General features: G+C 40.0%; 1 protein-coding gene across 2 annotated transcripts in view; it reads right to left on the bottom strand.

The window, feature by feature from the left end:
* cyth1b (cytohesin 1b) overlaps positions 1-15024 on the bottom strand; it is a 232117-nt gene that overhangs the window by 175630 nt on the left and 41463 nt on the right. Inside the window, exon 1 of one of the 2 annotated variants that reach the window (XM_043714919.1) lies at positions 6836-7073. The exons of the other annotated variant lie outside the window; for it this stretch is intronic. Within the exon in view, the coding sequence (XP_043570854.1) occupies positions 6836-6902 (67 nt within the window). The 5' untranslated portion in view covers positions 6903-7073. Of the gene's footprint in view, positions 1-6835; positions 7074-15024 lie in introns of those variants that run through there. 2 annotated transcript variants of the gene reach the window in all.

The raw sequence follows: 15024 nt of genomic DNA, 5'->3' as shown, positions 1-15024 counted from the left end.
ACAGCAGACAACTCCTTATAGAACTGAGTTATGGTTTGCTCAAAAATATTTTCATTGTGGACATAATTGCACAAATGTACAATGATGTGCAGGTGGGGTATTGAGAAATACAAACAACTGAAGGTATGAATGCATCATTAGATTGTCCACAAGTGAGTCATGAATGTCATGTGGAGTATTTTGTAACTCAATCTTCTTTTGTCTTGATAGTCCACACCCTTTTTTCCCCACATTGAGCTAAATCTCCCATTTTGATCCTTTGATACTACTTTCTTTGATGTAAGCTTCACAGGTTAGGCCAGCAATTGCTGCCCATTCCAAATTGCCCTCAAAATAGTGGCAGTAAGCCACCTCTATGGACTACTGTAGTCTGCGTGGTGTAGTTACACAGTCCTGTTAGGGAATAAATTTTGGATTTTAACCCAGCAGAAGTGAAGGAACAATGACACAGCTCCACGTCAGCAAGGTGTGTGGCTTTTGCCAGGGGCATGGGGGTACTTAGTGATGGTGGCGTTCCCATTGATCTGTTCTTCTAAATGGTCACAGATTTGAAAGATGCTGCAGTGTATTATGTAAAGTGCAAGCTGCCCTAACAGTGCATCACTATTCTGATGTATAAACCCTGCCTAGCACTCCATTCAACTCATTCCTATGAATTTCTACAACATTTTTGCGTCAGTCTCTTTTCCTCTATCTTACATACAGTACTTTCAGTGCACGTGTAGACTGTCCTCCATTTCTTCACTGATGCACTCATTTTCATGTCTTGCCCTGAAACATGGAACAAGGTGGAAGACCACATGTCCCAGCTGGAAGGTGCAGGAAAACTGTTGAAAAGGTTCTCAATGTGGTGGCTGATGAGAAACTGCAGCTCAGGTTCAGTCCACAAACAACTTATTGGCTGCATTCAGAAAATGCCAAAAGCTGAGGTTGGAGAATGGAAAAGAAGGCAGTGATTCAGGAGAGAATAGCGAGCGCTCTGCATGAAGAAACATTCCTGGTCAATGGACAGTGGGAGTACAAGCGATCCCGAAATGAATGTTAAAATTGCAGTATGGCTCTGAAAGGTCTGAGGGTGGTGATACTGCAGCAACATCTATAATCAGGGGAATAATACAAAACCACTTACAGAGTGAGAAGGCACAGGCGAGAGGGTTGGAAGCATTCAACATGGACTTTGACAGTTGATTTCTGGGTTCAGGAGTGGGCTGTTGTCCATAGACAGTCAGGAAGTGGGTTAAGGCTGAAATTAGATAGATGTTGGGAGCACTGTAGAGGAACCGGACCTACCTGGTTGCTTACAGTAAAAATTATTGACATAGGAATGGAAACTTGAAGAGGTGCAAATGTCACTGCCAGACCCAGAAGTAACCAAAGCAAGGGAATGGAGCACAGAGTCCCATCAGGTGTGCACCAGAGATAATATGCCAGAGCGAAAAGAAATAAAAGCATCCAGTGGTGAACAACAGACACTATACAAAAAGCATCACTGAAGAGTGAGGCCCTGAACATCGCCTGGCCAGTTAGTAACAACAATAATTTCAGAGCTGAAATTCTCCTCACATTGAGGAGTAGAGTTGGCATGATGGGTTAAAACTTTGAAAACATAAAAAAAACACAAAATTATGCTTTTCAATCAATGGGCTGGCAAGGAGTGGGATGTTTTGCAAACTACAAGATTCACCAAACAGCTAATGTTATTGTCCTGAGTTAATTATATTCTCTCCGGAAGAAATTCTAAAAATGATGTTCTTGAGTATTAATGATAAGGGAGGTCAAGCAATAATTTACATAGACTGCCACAAATAAAAAGAAACCAGAGACTATATTTAAACGAACTGCAAATCTCAATCCAGTAGTTTAAACTCCAGCCAAATATTCAAAAGTTCAAGATGAAGTCTCATGGCCATCGCAATACGAGCTTCACAATTGAAAATAATTTTGCCTATTCAGCACAACCTTTACTTGAATGGGATTTGCACTGATTATGCAAGTAGCATGCAGATCTCAAGGAATATCTAAGATGCTCTTAAATGGAAAGATTTTAGCTTTGTATTCGTAAAATTTCTAATCTATTTTGTCTGTCTTCCAATCTTAATTTTCAGCACTTTGGCTGCTTGTGGTTGACTCCTTTTAAGCCCCAAAAAAGTATATTTAATTTCATAAATAACAGTGCACAAATGCTGCACATTCAACCATTTTAATGGCTGCAACGTCTGAATATGCAAGTTACGTTAAGGAACAGAAACTTCAAACTAAGCATTCTACTGTCAGCATTTCTTGCTTTAATCAGCTGATTGAAGTCGGTTCCATTCTTTACACTAACATACACTACAGACTTTAATAGCAAACAAACATTTTACATACAGCATTTGGACTGACAGGCAGCAGGCTATACTCTTCAACAGGTTCTACTTCCCCAAATTAATATTTGCATTTGATTGCTCATTTTGGATGACAATCCACCACATGACAGAGCATCATTCTCAGAAAGATCAAGACTGGTCAGCATGTTGACAGGTTATAAACCATTCTGTTGCCACATTATGTTTTAGTCAACAATTATTTGGGAATATTACAATTTCCAGCATGATTCTCATGATCAACATATAAGTCTGACAAATAGCATTCTTTTCAAAAAAACTTAATGAAAAATAAGATATTACTATGTACATATTTTGAAATCATTGCACATTATATGCTGAATCAACCATTTCAGGATTGAAAGGCCACAATGGAATAGAGTAAGTTTAGAGTCAATGAGATGTACAGCACAGAAACCGACCCTTCAGTCCAACTCGTCCATGCCGACCAGATATCCTAACTTGATCTAGTCCCATTTGCCAGCACTTGGCCAATATCCTTCTAAACCTTTCCTATTCATACACCCATCCAAGGTATTTTTCAATGTATAATTTCAATTCCATCACACTGTAAACTTTTGCTATAAATTCTGTCTTACAATTGTGTCCTCCACAACCACCTGATGAAGGTGCAGCGCTCCAAAAGCTGGTGTTCCAAATAAACCTGTTAGATTATATTGAGAGATGTTCACCTTTGTCCACCAGTCCAACACCAGCACCTCCAAATCATGACTTTTAAATGCTGCAATTGTATTAGCCTCCATCATTTCCTACATAAGCTCATTCCATAATCGCATCACCCTCTGTGCAAAAATATTGCCCCCTAGGTCCCTTTTATATCTTTCCCCTCTCAACCTAAACCTATGCCCTCTAGTCCTGGACTCCCCCACCCCAGGGAAAAGACTGCCTTCATTTATCCTATCCATTCCCCTCAAAATTTTGTAAACCTCTATCAGGTCACCCCTCAGCCTCCGACGCTCCAGGGTAAACTGCCTCTATTTAGCCTCTCCCTATCGCTCAAATCCTCCAACCCTGGCAACATCCTTGTAAATCGTTTCTGAACCCTTTCAAGTTTCACAACATCTTCCCGACAGGAAGGAGACCAGAATTGCACACGATATTCCAACAGTGGCCTAATCTAAGTTCTGTACAGCTGCAACAAGACTTCCCAACTCCTATACTCAATACTCTGACTAATAAAGGAAAGCATACTAAACACCTTCTTCACTATCCTATCTACCTGCAACACTACTTTCAAGGAACTATGAACCTGCACTCCAAGGTCTCTTTGTTCAGTGACACTCCTCAGTATCTTTCCATTATGTATATAAGCACTGCTAAGAGTTGCTTTTCCAAAGTGCAGCACCTCACATTTATCTAAATGAAAATCTGACACTCCTCAGCCCATTGGCCCATCTGGTCAAGATCCTGTTGTAATCTGAGGTAACCTTCTTCACTGTCCACTACACCTCTAATTTTGGTGTCATCTGCAAACTTACTAAGTATACTTCCTAAGTTCACAACCAAATCATTTATATAAACAACGAAAGGTAGTGGGCTCAGCATCGATTCTTATGGCACTCCACTGGTCACAGGCCTCCAGTTTGAAAAGGGCAGACATTTATACCTCCACCCTAGAGGCTCCCTGCCTCTATTCCTGATGAAGGGCTTTTGCCTGAAACGTTGATTTTCCTGCTCCTCGGATGCTGCCTGACCTGCTGCTTTTCTAGCACCACTCTGATCTAAACTCCAGTCTGAAAAAACAACCCTCCACCACTATCCACTTTCATCTATCTTTGAGCCAGTACTGTATCCAAATGGCTAGTTCTCCCTGGATTCCATGAAATGTAACCTTGCGAACCAGTCTCCCATGAGGTATCTTGTCGAACCGGTTACTGAAGTCCATATCGATCACGCCCACCTCTCTGCCACCCTCAATCCTCTTTTTTACTTCTTCATAAAATTCAATCAAGTTTGTGAGACATGATTTCCCACACACACAGTCATGCTGACTGTCCCTAATCAGTCCTTGCCTTTCCAAATACATGTAAATTCTGTCCCTCAAGGCATCCAGCACCACCTCTGTTATAATATGGACATTTTTCACAATGTCACCACCTATTTCCCGACATTCTATATCTTCCACATCCTCCTCCACAGAAAATACTGATGCAAAATACTCGTTTAGTATCTCCTCCATCTCCTGCAGCTCCACACATAGGACTGCCTTGTTGATCTTTGAGGGGCTCTGTTCTCTTCCTAGTTACCCTTTTGTCCTTAATGTATGTGTAAAAACCCTTTGGATTCTCTTTAACCCTGTTTGCCAAAGCTATCTCATGTCCCCTTTTTGCCCTCCTGACTTCCCTCTTAAGTATACTCCGACTGCCTTTATACTCTTCTAAGGAGATCTATCCTGTCTATACCTGACATATGCTTCCTTCTTTTTCTTAACCAAACCCTCAATTTCTCTCGTCATCCAGCATTCCCTATAACTACCAGCCTTTCCTTTTACCCTAACAGGAATATACTTTCTCTGGGTTCTCGTTATCTCATTTCTGAAGGCTTCCCATTTTCCAGCTGTCCCATTACCTGCAAACATTTGCCCCCAATTAGCTTTTGAAACTTTTTTGCCTAATACTATCAAAAGTAGCTTTCCTCCAATTTAGAACTTCAACTTTTAGGTCTGGTCTATCATTTTCCATCTATATTTTAAAACTAATAGAATTATGGTTGCTAGCCCCAAAGTGCTCCCCGACTGACACCTCAGTCACCTGCCCTGCCTTATTTCCCAAGCGTAGGTCAAGTTTTGCACCTTCTCCAGTAGGTACATCCACATACTGAATCAGAAAATTTTCTTGTACATGCTTAACAAATTCCTCTCCATCTAAACCTTGAACACTATGGCAGTCCCAGTCTGTGTGTGGCAAGTTAAAAATCCCCTAACATAACCACCCTATTATTTATTTGTACAGATAACTTAAATCTCCTTAAATTTCTCATTTTCCCACTGACTACTGGGGGGGGGGGTCTATAATACAATCCCAATAAGGTGATCATCCCTTTCTTATTTCTCAGTTCCACCCAAATAACATCCCTGGATATATTCCCAGGAATATCCTCCCCAAGTACAGCTGTAATGCTATCCTTTATCAAAAAGGCCACTCCCCCTCCTCTCTTGCTCCCCTTTTTTCTTAAACATACAGCATAGGAGGCCATTTAATCTATCCTACCTGTTCTGGTTCTTCTGAAAGTGTTTCTACTTATTCCCAAACACCACGTTCTTTATCCATCACCCTGCAAATCTATCCTAATGCAGCTGGAAGCAGTTTCAATAGTAGATTTCAAAGGGGAATTAGACAACTATCCGAAGAGAAAAATAAATTGTAGAGCTACAGGAAAGGGATGAGAGAGTGGGACTAGCCAAGTTATTCTTGTAGTGAGCTAGCATGGACACAAAGGGCCAGATGGTTAGCCTTATGCTGTCACTATACTTCGATGGAATCCTGTTAACATGAACAATCATTCTTCAAGGGACAGTCAACAACTGTAATATGGTCTATATGTCAACATAAATGAAGTAAATTGGCACATACAGCCAAATGTTTGTGCATTTTGACAATTTATCATATATATCTCAGTTATTATTAGACAGAATATTACTGCAAAACTTGTTTTAATAATCAATGCTCAAGTGTCTACAACACAATTTATTCCTGAGTGTTAGACTATGAAATTCAAATTAACAAATTACTGATTTCATTAATACTAATCAACATCTCAGCATTCTTCTGTACAAAACAATGCATATGTAGACAGCAACAATATTAATTTCAAAACCTTCTAGATCCTATAGTTCTACTGCAGTTCAAGTGGGGAAAAATGCAAGTTAGTGAGCTAATATAGGAAGTTTCTCAAAAATAACAAGCGCTTCCACCCCCAGCATGTTTCCCGATGTTTCATTGCTCAAGAACGCAATCAAACTACCTAAAAAACAATGCTAATCGAGCCACAACTAGAATTAAATTTCAAGTTCATCAAAAAAAAGATGCAAATTTTTGAAAAATGGTTGCAGAATTTCAGGAGTAAATGCAGATTTTTATTTATAACTGTTCTCCCTTCTGAAGGAATTTAAAACATATGTGAAAAGGACCGTATTCAATACTGGCAAATATCTCAACTCCAGTGTGTTTTCTTCATTGCTAAGGATATTCAGATCATACAGAATTAGTATTGCAACAGCATCGTTGTACAGCAATAAGAAATATACTTAACTCAAAACTGAACAAACATGCTGAAAAATGGATAATGGATCATAGTGTCTCACTTTTCCGAGGAGTTACCTTATGCTATGGCCATTGTATCTGATCAACTTGCCCTTTTTTATTCAATTTTGAAAAACACCACTTAAAGTGCTGTCTCGTACAGTACTGGTCAAAGGCTACTTTTCAGTTTCAAATCTCATTCAACCATACCTGGTTTTACATTTACACAGAGGAAAGCCTGGAAGCTGGATGCACAGAGCTCACTAACAGTTCCCATCACTCGGTTCAATCTCTTTATAATCCACAAGCCGTCAAATATATTTATTTGAGTGGAGATGGGATTTTCTCCACGCAGCCTTCACGGGATAATTTAATCTCTCTGGCAGTCAGTTTTGAAGTCCTCTCCCAAATGGGGAAATACTGTCATATAGTTTTTCTCTATATATAGTCTCTTGATGAACCACTGCAGCAGACTGTCAGTAATCAAATTTCACTGGCCACACATCCAGGAAAGGCTTAATATTTCCAAATTGCCAAGTATTACAACGTCACTGCCTGACAACCTGCCTCACAGTCTTCATTCAGCCAATCAGGTACACATAGATGACAACACAATCTAACCTCTCTTTAAGCAATATAGTCATATAATTGTGAAATACTTTCATCTCCAACCCTACCAGCTCCTACCAGCCCCTTGATGAGCTGCATTCCATTTAGTTTTTTCTAGGGGCTTTTAATCGATAACGAAGATTCTGTGTTCACCTACGAAATCTTTTTCGTATCAAGTGTTCATTGTTGCTTAGCAACTTACTCTCCATTACATAAAATGAACACACTAAAAATGTACCATCAGTATTGTGAAAAAGGGTTTTTTTTTTAAAAAAGTGTCAGAAATTAAGAGTTACACTACTACAAAAAAAACTTGACAACTAATTACAATTAGAACTTTCCTCAAAAAGAATGAAAATATTCTTCTAAACCAGGTTCCAAGAAACCAACTTCTATAGTAAAATGAACACTTGTAATTTTGCCAATAAATTTGATAAGTTTTTTTAAAATAGCTGGCTACAGCATAGCAATACCACAAAAAAATACCTTCAGAGGATTTTTTTGCAATGTTTTAAATGATTGACTTACCATAAATAGCTCGAAGTAATTTGCCCTTTGGGCATGCACCACTGCATTTCAGAAATCTATATACACTTCAGGCAAATTGTGAAAAGATATACATTTGTTTCATTACTACCCACAGGTATGTTTCACAAGGCAACTTCTCTCTTTAAATATTGATCTGATACTCTTAGTTGTATTTTTGAAAATCAGAAAAACACTGCAAGAATGTATTCAGTTGTCATATTTTTGTGCGCAGTGGTCACAGCAAGAAGCAGCTATAATTTAGCAAATATATTCATATTTCTTTTGCAAAAATCTCTGAGTTTCTAACCTCAGTTTGGTTTTCAGTCAAAATGATGAACAAAACTGAAGCTCTTCTGCACTGGAGTTACTGCATTATATGGAGAGCAGGAGTAAAGCTATTTGAGTACTATCAAGTTTGATTCTGGACCCAAATTCAGATGATATGGTGTTGGAGATCTTCAGAAATGGTAAAACATATTTTCTTTTTCCAAGACACTTTCAACCTTAGATCTACTACTTTAAAGAGAAGGCCATATTATCTCCATATAGTCAATAACAGGAGCTATCAGCAGGTCTACGTACCTAAGAAAGCATAATATCCAGTGATGGTGTATATGGCAAGTTCATTTATTGTACAGATAATGCTTTCAGAGAAAGCATCCTGGTGTACTAAAACAACATGCAAAAGAGCAATAGAGTGATAGGATGCCAGTCCATCCCTCCAATTCATCGCATGGTAAGTTTCAATTTCCGATCAATTGACCTATGAAGGATCATTTACTATAAAGAAACATACTATAATCGAGACATGTCACTTCACGCCATCTTTTTTTTTAAAAAAACCTTCTATTGATGTGCAAATAACATTGATGGACTTTTCTCCCCCCACCAATTCTCTTGTTGGGCCAGCATTCATAGCACATTCTTAGCAGCTCTTGGGAAGGTGGTGATGAGCTGCATTCTTGAACCACTGCAGTCCATATGCTGTAGATAGACTCACAATGCAGTCGGGGGAGAACTGCAGGAATTTGACCCAGCCACACTGAAGGAGTAGAGATATATTTCCAAGTCAGGATGAAGATGAGGAGTAAATCATCTACGGCCACATTCGTCTGAGAATATCTTAGTTATGTGGCAAGAATAAAAACACACGTGCACATCATAATAAAAAGTGAGAATATAAATACTCTGGCCAAGAAGAGCGGCAGATTGAGGTTGTTCCCATTTTATAATATAATTTTAATGACTACACGAATTATTAACACAGTGGAGTTGTTGATCAACGCACAGCATCTTGGCAATTGATAAACATAGCACTTTGATGTTGCAGCAATTGGGACCCATACAGAGCAGCATTGGAGCAGGAGGAGCTCATTCAGCAGACGTCAATGATTAAAGATAAAAAAACCCTTCTATATAGTCCCATTGATCAAAAACAGTTATATGGTGTTTAAATTATGTTTCAATCAGACTAGTTCAGTGATCTAACAGCGATGAGAAAATACAAGGATGCATAATCAAAACCACAGAAGTCTGTAAGAAAATAAAATAAAGAACTGCAGATGCTGGAAATCAGAAACACAAACAAATAGCTGAATCAGCAATCACAAACAGACTCAGCAGATCTGGCAGCATCTATGGCAAAAAAGTTAATGTTTCAGGTCCAGTGACCATTGTTCAGAACTGATTGTAGCTCAGACACAATGCTACCTACTCAGTGTTACGTGGTATCACGTACACATTCTTAACCTCTCTTGCCATCAGCACGGACTCGTGCTGGCTCAGAACTGCCCTGACCCCAGTTCCAGTTCATTTTTCTGCTCACTCAATATTCTAACAATAAAGAAATTTCTTTTCCTTTCAGGCATTAACCAACGCAAGATGCAACAACTCAAGATATCCACACACCCCTGGAAAATTACTCCCCTTCCCCAAACCCACCTTCTGTGGTGTACTTACGATCACTCTGACCTTTGTCTTTCTGAAACTGAATGTTCTGTACTCAGCAAAACTTTGTTCTATCGCTCAGCGTCCCCGCATCAATGAAGTCTGACCATTACAGAATACTAAACTCTTCTTCCATCACCTTGGCCTCTGTGCCCATTTCTTTGGATGAAAGTCCTCTCCCAGGCCCACAAACCGCTTCATCCACTTCCAACATGCTCTCTCCACCTGGCCCCCTTCCTCTGGTCTCTTACCTGCACACGACCTATTCATTGAGAACTGTTGATGTGACACTGGTCACCCTCACTGCACTCAGTGTTCTCAGATCCAACCCAGATTTTGTAATCAAGCCTATCAACAAGGGTGATGCTGTTGCTGGTGCTGGTGGAGCAACCTCTTCATTAGAGTCTGAGCCCCAGCCCTTGAACACCACCTAGTGCCCGACTGGACTTTGACCTCAACATGCAACACCAGGCCATCGTGTTGACAATGGTCACTAGTTACATTTCTTCTGGTGGTCTCCTCCTCCACTGTCTCCAAGGTCAATTCTACTTTTTTCCCAAAATTCACAAACAGGACTGCCTGGGCAGACCTATTGTTTTGCCTGCTCCTGCCCCACTCATCTCTTCCTACCGCGATTCAATTGTTTCTCCCCTTCTCCCATCCCACTTACATCTGCAATTCTTCTGATGCTTTACATCAGTTTCAAAACCTCAGTTTCACAGGCTCCAGCTACCTCCTTGTTACCATGGACATGTAATCCCTTTACACATCCATTCCCCAATGGATGGTCTCAGGGTTTTCTACTTCTTCCTAGAAAAAGAGGAGTGGACCATCTCCATCCAGCACCACCCTTCTCTGCTGGCCAAGCCCATCCTTACTTTGAACAACTTCAGCTTTAACTCTCTTTTTCTTCAGGTCAAAGAAGTAGCCAAAGGGACCTCTTTGTGGGGGGTACATGGAACATTCCTTTTTCCCCACCTCCAACTCTTTTCCCAGTATATTGATTACACTACCAGTGCTGCTTTGCCCTCTAACCCGGAATTGGAAAATTTAAAAAAATTTGCTTCCAATTTCCAGCCTGCTCACACTTTCAACTGGTCCATCTTTTGACTCCTCCCTTCCCTTCATTGACATCTCTGCTTTCATTTTTGGGGATAGGCTGGCCACTGTTATCCACAACAAACCCAACTCCGACAGTTATCTTGACTATACATCCTCACACCTTGCTTCTTGGAAAGACACTATTCCCTTCTCCCAGTTTCTGTCTCCCTCACATCTATTCAGGTGATGCAATATTCGACAAGACAGCCTCTGAAACTTCCACCTTCTTCTTCAGCTGAGGATTCCCCACCAACCTCAGCCATGTCCGATCCATCTCCTTCTCTGCTCTCTGATAACAGCTAAAGGATCTCTTCTCTGGTACTCATTTTCTAACCCACATCCAAATGATTAACTGCCATTTTCACCATCTCCAATAGGATACCACCACCAGACACATATTCCCTTCCCCTCCTTTATCAGCCTTCTACAGTGAACAAACCCTCCACAACATCTCTGTCCACTGCTCCTCCATCCCCAACATCTTCCCTTGCTATTGCAGAAGGTATTCCACCTACCTGATTACTTCCTTTCTCCTCACGATCCAAGGCTCCAGGTGATGTAGCAATTTACCAGCACTTCACTCAATCTAGTCTACTGCATTTGCCGCTGACAACATAATCTCCTCTACACTGGGGAAATGAAATGATAACTGGGTGATCGCTTTGCAGAACACCTTTGTTCTGTCTGCAAAAGTGAGCCTGAGCTTCCTGTTGCTTGCTAATTCAACATATCACCATATTCCCTAGCGAACACCAGTGTCTCAGGCTTGCTGCAGTACTCCAGTGAAGCTCAGAGCAACCTGGAAGAATGTCATCCAGGTTGACATTTTCCACTAGAGCACTCTACAGCTTTCAGGACTCGATATCAAGTTTAATAATTTTAGGTCCTCAGTATTTTCTCCACATTCTTACCTGAACCGCCACCCACCTGGTCTTGTTATCACATGGGCTGTTATTGGTCCCCATTAGTAGCTACTGATTCTCCCAGGTTGACCTTTACCCACTCCTTTGTCTGCCCCATTGTTGTTCGGTCTGTCTCTCTGGACTCCATCTCCACCTATTGTTTACTCCTTCCTGCTCCACCTCATCTTTAGCAGATATATCCATTTATTCCAAGCTACAGTCTGTTCTGAAGAAAAGTCATAGGACCTGAAACATTGACACTGTTTTCTCTCCACAGATGCTGCCAGACTTGCTCAGCTTTTTCCCCAGCAATTTCTATTTGTGCTCCAGAAGTCTGTAAGACCAAGGCTGAAATAGTATAAGATGCAAACAGTCAGGAGGTTTCACTCTAAACTTACATTCAGAACAGTTCATTGTAATAAGCATGACATCCCTTTTTGTTGCTATGATTTATTTGAAGTACAATTACGTCACAAGACTTGATAGGATTCCTATCAGAATGGAATCGTTGTGTAACCATCACTTCAGCATTTTGTTGGAATTTGCTGCACTCACTAATTTCTTCTACAATCTTATGCCACTCTATAATCAACAATTTAGACTCTCATACAAAATTAAGAAAAAAAACCTTCAACAGCGTTTTACTGTTAAGGACCTGGCATTTAAACTAAATTACATATCCTTTGAATAACTTCTAAAAATAAAACAAAACGTTTTAAAGGATTACTCCAACTAAAAAGTAAATTGACTTTTTTTCATTATGGACTCATTGCTAAAATCCTAATTTCTAATTGCATGCAGGCTATTATTGGTCTTGGGAGAGATACGCAATCTCTCATGATATTGTATAAATTGAACTGAGAAAGTTGCACGTTAGCTCACAATGGCAATGCAAAAAGAATGACTTAGCCAAAATGTTTTGTCGAAACTGATATTTTAATGTATAATTTAGCATTTTAATCATAGTAATTTTGTTTTGAAGTGTAAAAATAGATAGGATTGAAACTTCAATACTTGTGAGAAAGGAATGAGACTTTTACCACAGAGAACATTTGATTTTTTGTGGAACGAAAGGGCACTTATTTTCTTTAAGAAAATACCTCCAAGAGCACAGAACTCCCACTGCAACACACTGGACTGTCAGCCTTAATTTCTGTGTCTAGCCCCCAGGGGGGGGATTTAATATTGGTGACTTAATGTTGGTTACAAGGGTTTCACGATTAGCTAGAAAACTAACAGGGCTAGGTGCAACTCCATTTGGCAAAGCCTGCTAAAAGGAACACAGCATCAGGGCTTCATGGGATTTAGGATCCCAGAACTGTAAATCCTGCCTGCTCAGAGCTGGTGATCAGCTCTGGATAACTTTCTGTTATCTGCCTGTAATGTAATGACCTGGGGACAACGAGGAACTCAAACCATAGGAAATTGAGGATTGGATGAAAGGTGCGTGATTAATGCTGTGATGGGGTGGCTGACAATGGGCTCTCAGCTTCCTGATACCGGGTTCCTTGAGTAGGTCCCGAATGCCTTCAAACCAGAGTTTCCCTTCTTCGTAAGCAAATTGCCTACTTAAGCGATTAACAAATGAGCATTCATGAGGGAAGACTATCTACAACCCATCTCGCCTTAGACCTGAACAGGTGGAAACACTCCTGCTTGGTCAAATACTGCCCACCTCAGAACTTTCCATTTAGGGAGCATTTAATTCAACCCAGAGTGTGGATCTTGAAGCCCCATCCTTCTGATTCAAAGGTAGGCATTCAAACAACTGAGCCACAGCTGGTATTTAAAACACAAAGTGGCAATATGTTAGATAAGTAGTTGAAAGAGTTAGGAAAGAAAATAATATAGCAAAAGGGCATATCTGCAATTAAGATTTCTATCTTTGTGGAGGTTAAAAACCAACAAGAACTGTTTGAGATCAATAGCCTGGAGTTGTTACATAATTTCTACTTTAAATTTTAACGGAAGTAGTTTAGATTTATGACTGAAGAACGTTCTGCATATTAAGAATAATGAATCATTTGATTAACATTTTTAATGACAAAAGGAAAGAAACTCCATATTTTAAATTCCCTACTCTTTTGAACTAATAACCCTGATACGGAATATAAAATCAAATTTAATTTCCTTTGAACAGTTCAAGCCACAATGAACATCTTTCATTTTGCACAAAAAGCATCCCTTTGCTGTCATTCCCCATTGTCAAACTCCAAAATCTTCATCCTGAAAGATCGGTGAGACAAGGTTTTAATTACAGAATAAGGAAAGTTTCTCTTCATAAAGCAACTTTGAGTATGATCAGAAAAATACTTACTTACTTCCAAATTTTTAAAAATTACTAAATTAGTCATTTAATTGATTAAGGTGTTTACTTCTGATGTCCTCCCAAGAGAACTCAAATGAGTAGTACTGCAATGGAAAGTGGTTAGTGCTCTGCCAAATTTTATCTCAATTAATGGTTCATTTTCTTTCTTAAGGTCAAGTCAGCCATTAACAAGCATGTAGTCTAATGTAAGATGACCAGGAGTGGATTTTCTTAATTAACTAAGTTAGCAAAGTGAAATGATGCTAAAAGCAAATTAATGACAAAGTACAAGTGAAACCCCAATCCATTTCTTCAACAAAGCACTATTGCTAATTAGAGTCAAAGGGTCATGCAGCATGAAAACAGGTCCTTCAGCCCAATTTGTCCATGCTGACCAGGTTACATAAACTGAATTAGTCCCTAGCGGGTTTTGAGAAGATTTGTAGCCCAGGTTGAGGTTCTGGATGTAGGTTTGCTTGTTGAGCTGAAAGTTCGCTTTCAGATGTTTCGTCACCATACTAGATAACATCATTAGTGAGCTCACTGATGCTGGGGACAACGAGGAACTCAAACCATAGGAAATTGAGGATTGGATGAAAGGTGCGTGATTAATGTTGTGATGGGGTGGCTGACAATGGGCTCTCAGCTTCCTGATACCGGGTTCCTTGAGTTTCGGATGTAGGTTTGCTTGTTGAGCTGAAAGTTCGCTTTCAGATGTTTCGTCACCACACTAGATAACATCATTAGTGAGCTCACTGATGATGTTAGGTAAAAACAATGACTGCAGATGCTGGAAACCAGATTCTGGATTAGTGGTGCTGGAAGAGCACAGCAGTTCAGGCAGCATCCGAGGAGCAGTAAAATCGACGTTTCGGGCAAAAACCCTTCATCAGGGCTTTTACCCGAAACGTCGATTTTACTGCTCCTCGGATGCTGCCTGAACTGCTGTGCTCTTCCAGCACCACTAATCCAGAATCTGGTTTCCAGCATCTGCAGTCATTGTT

Source organism: Chiloscyllium plagiosum, chromosome 24 (assembly GCF_004010195.1).
Source record: "Chiloscyllium plagiosum isolate BGI_BamShark_2017 chromosome 24, ASM401019v2, whole genome shotgun sequence".
Classification (NCBI taxonomy): domain Eukaryota; kingdom Metazoa; phylum Chordata; class Chondrichthyes; order Orectolobiformes; family Hemiscylliidae; genus Chiloscyllium; species Chiloscyllium plagiosum.
This window is presented reverse-complemented; position numbering and strand designations above follow the sequence as displayed.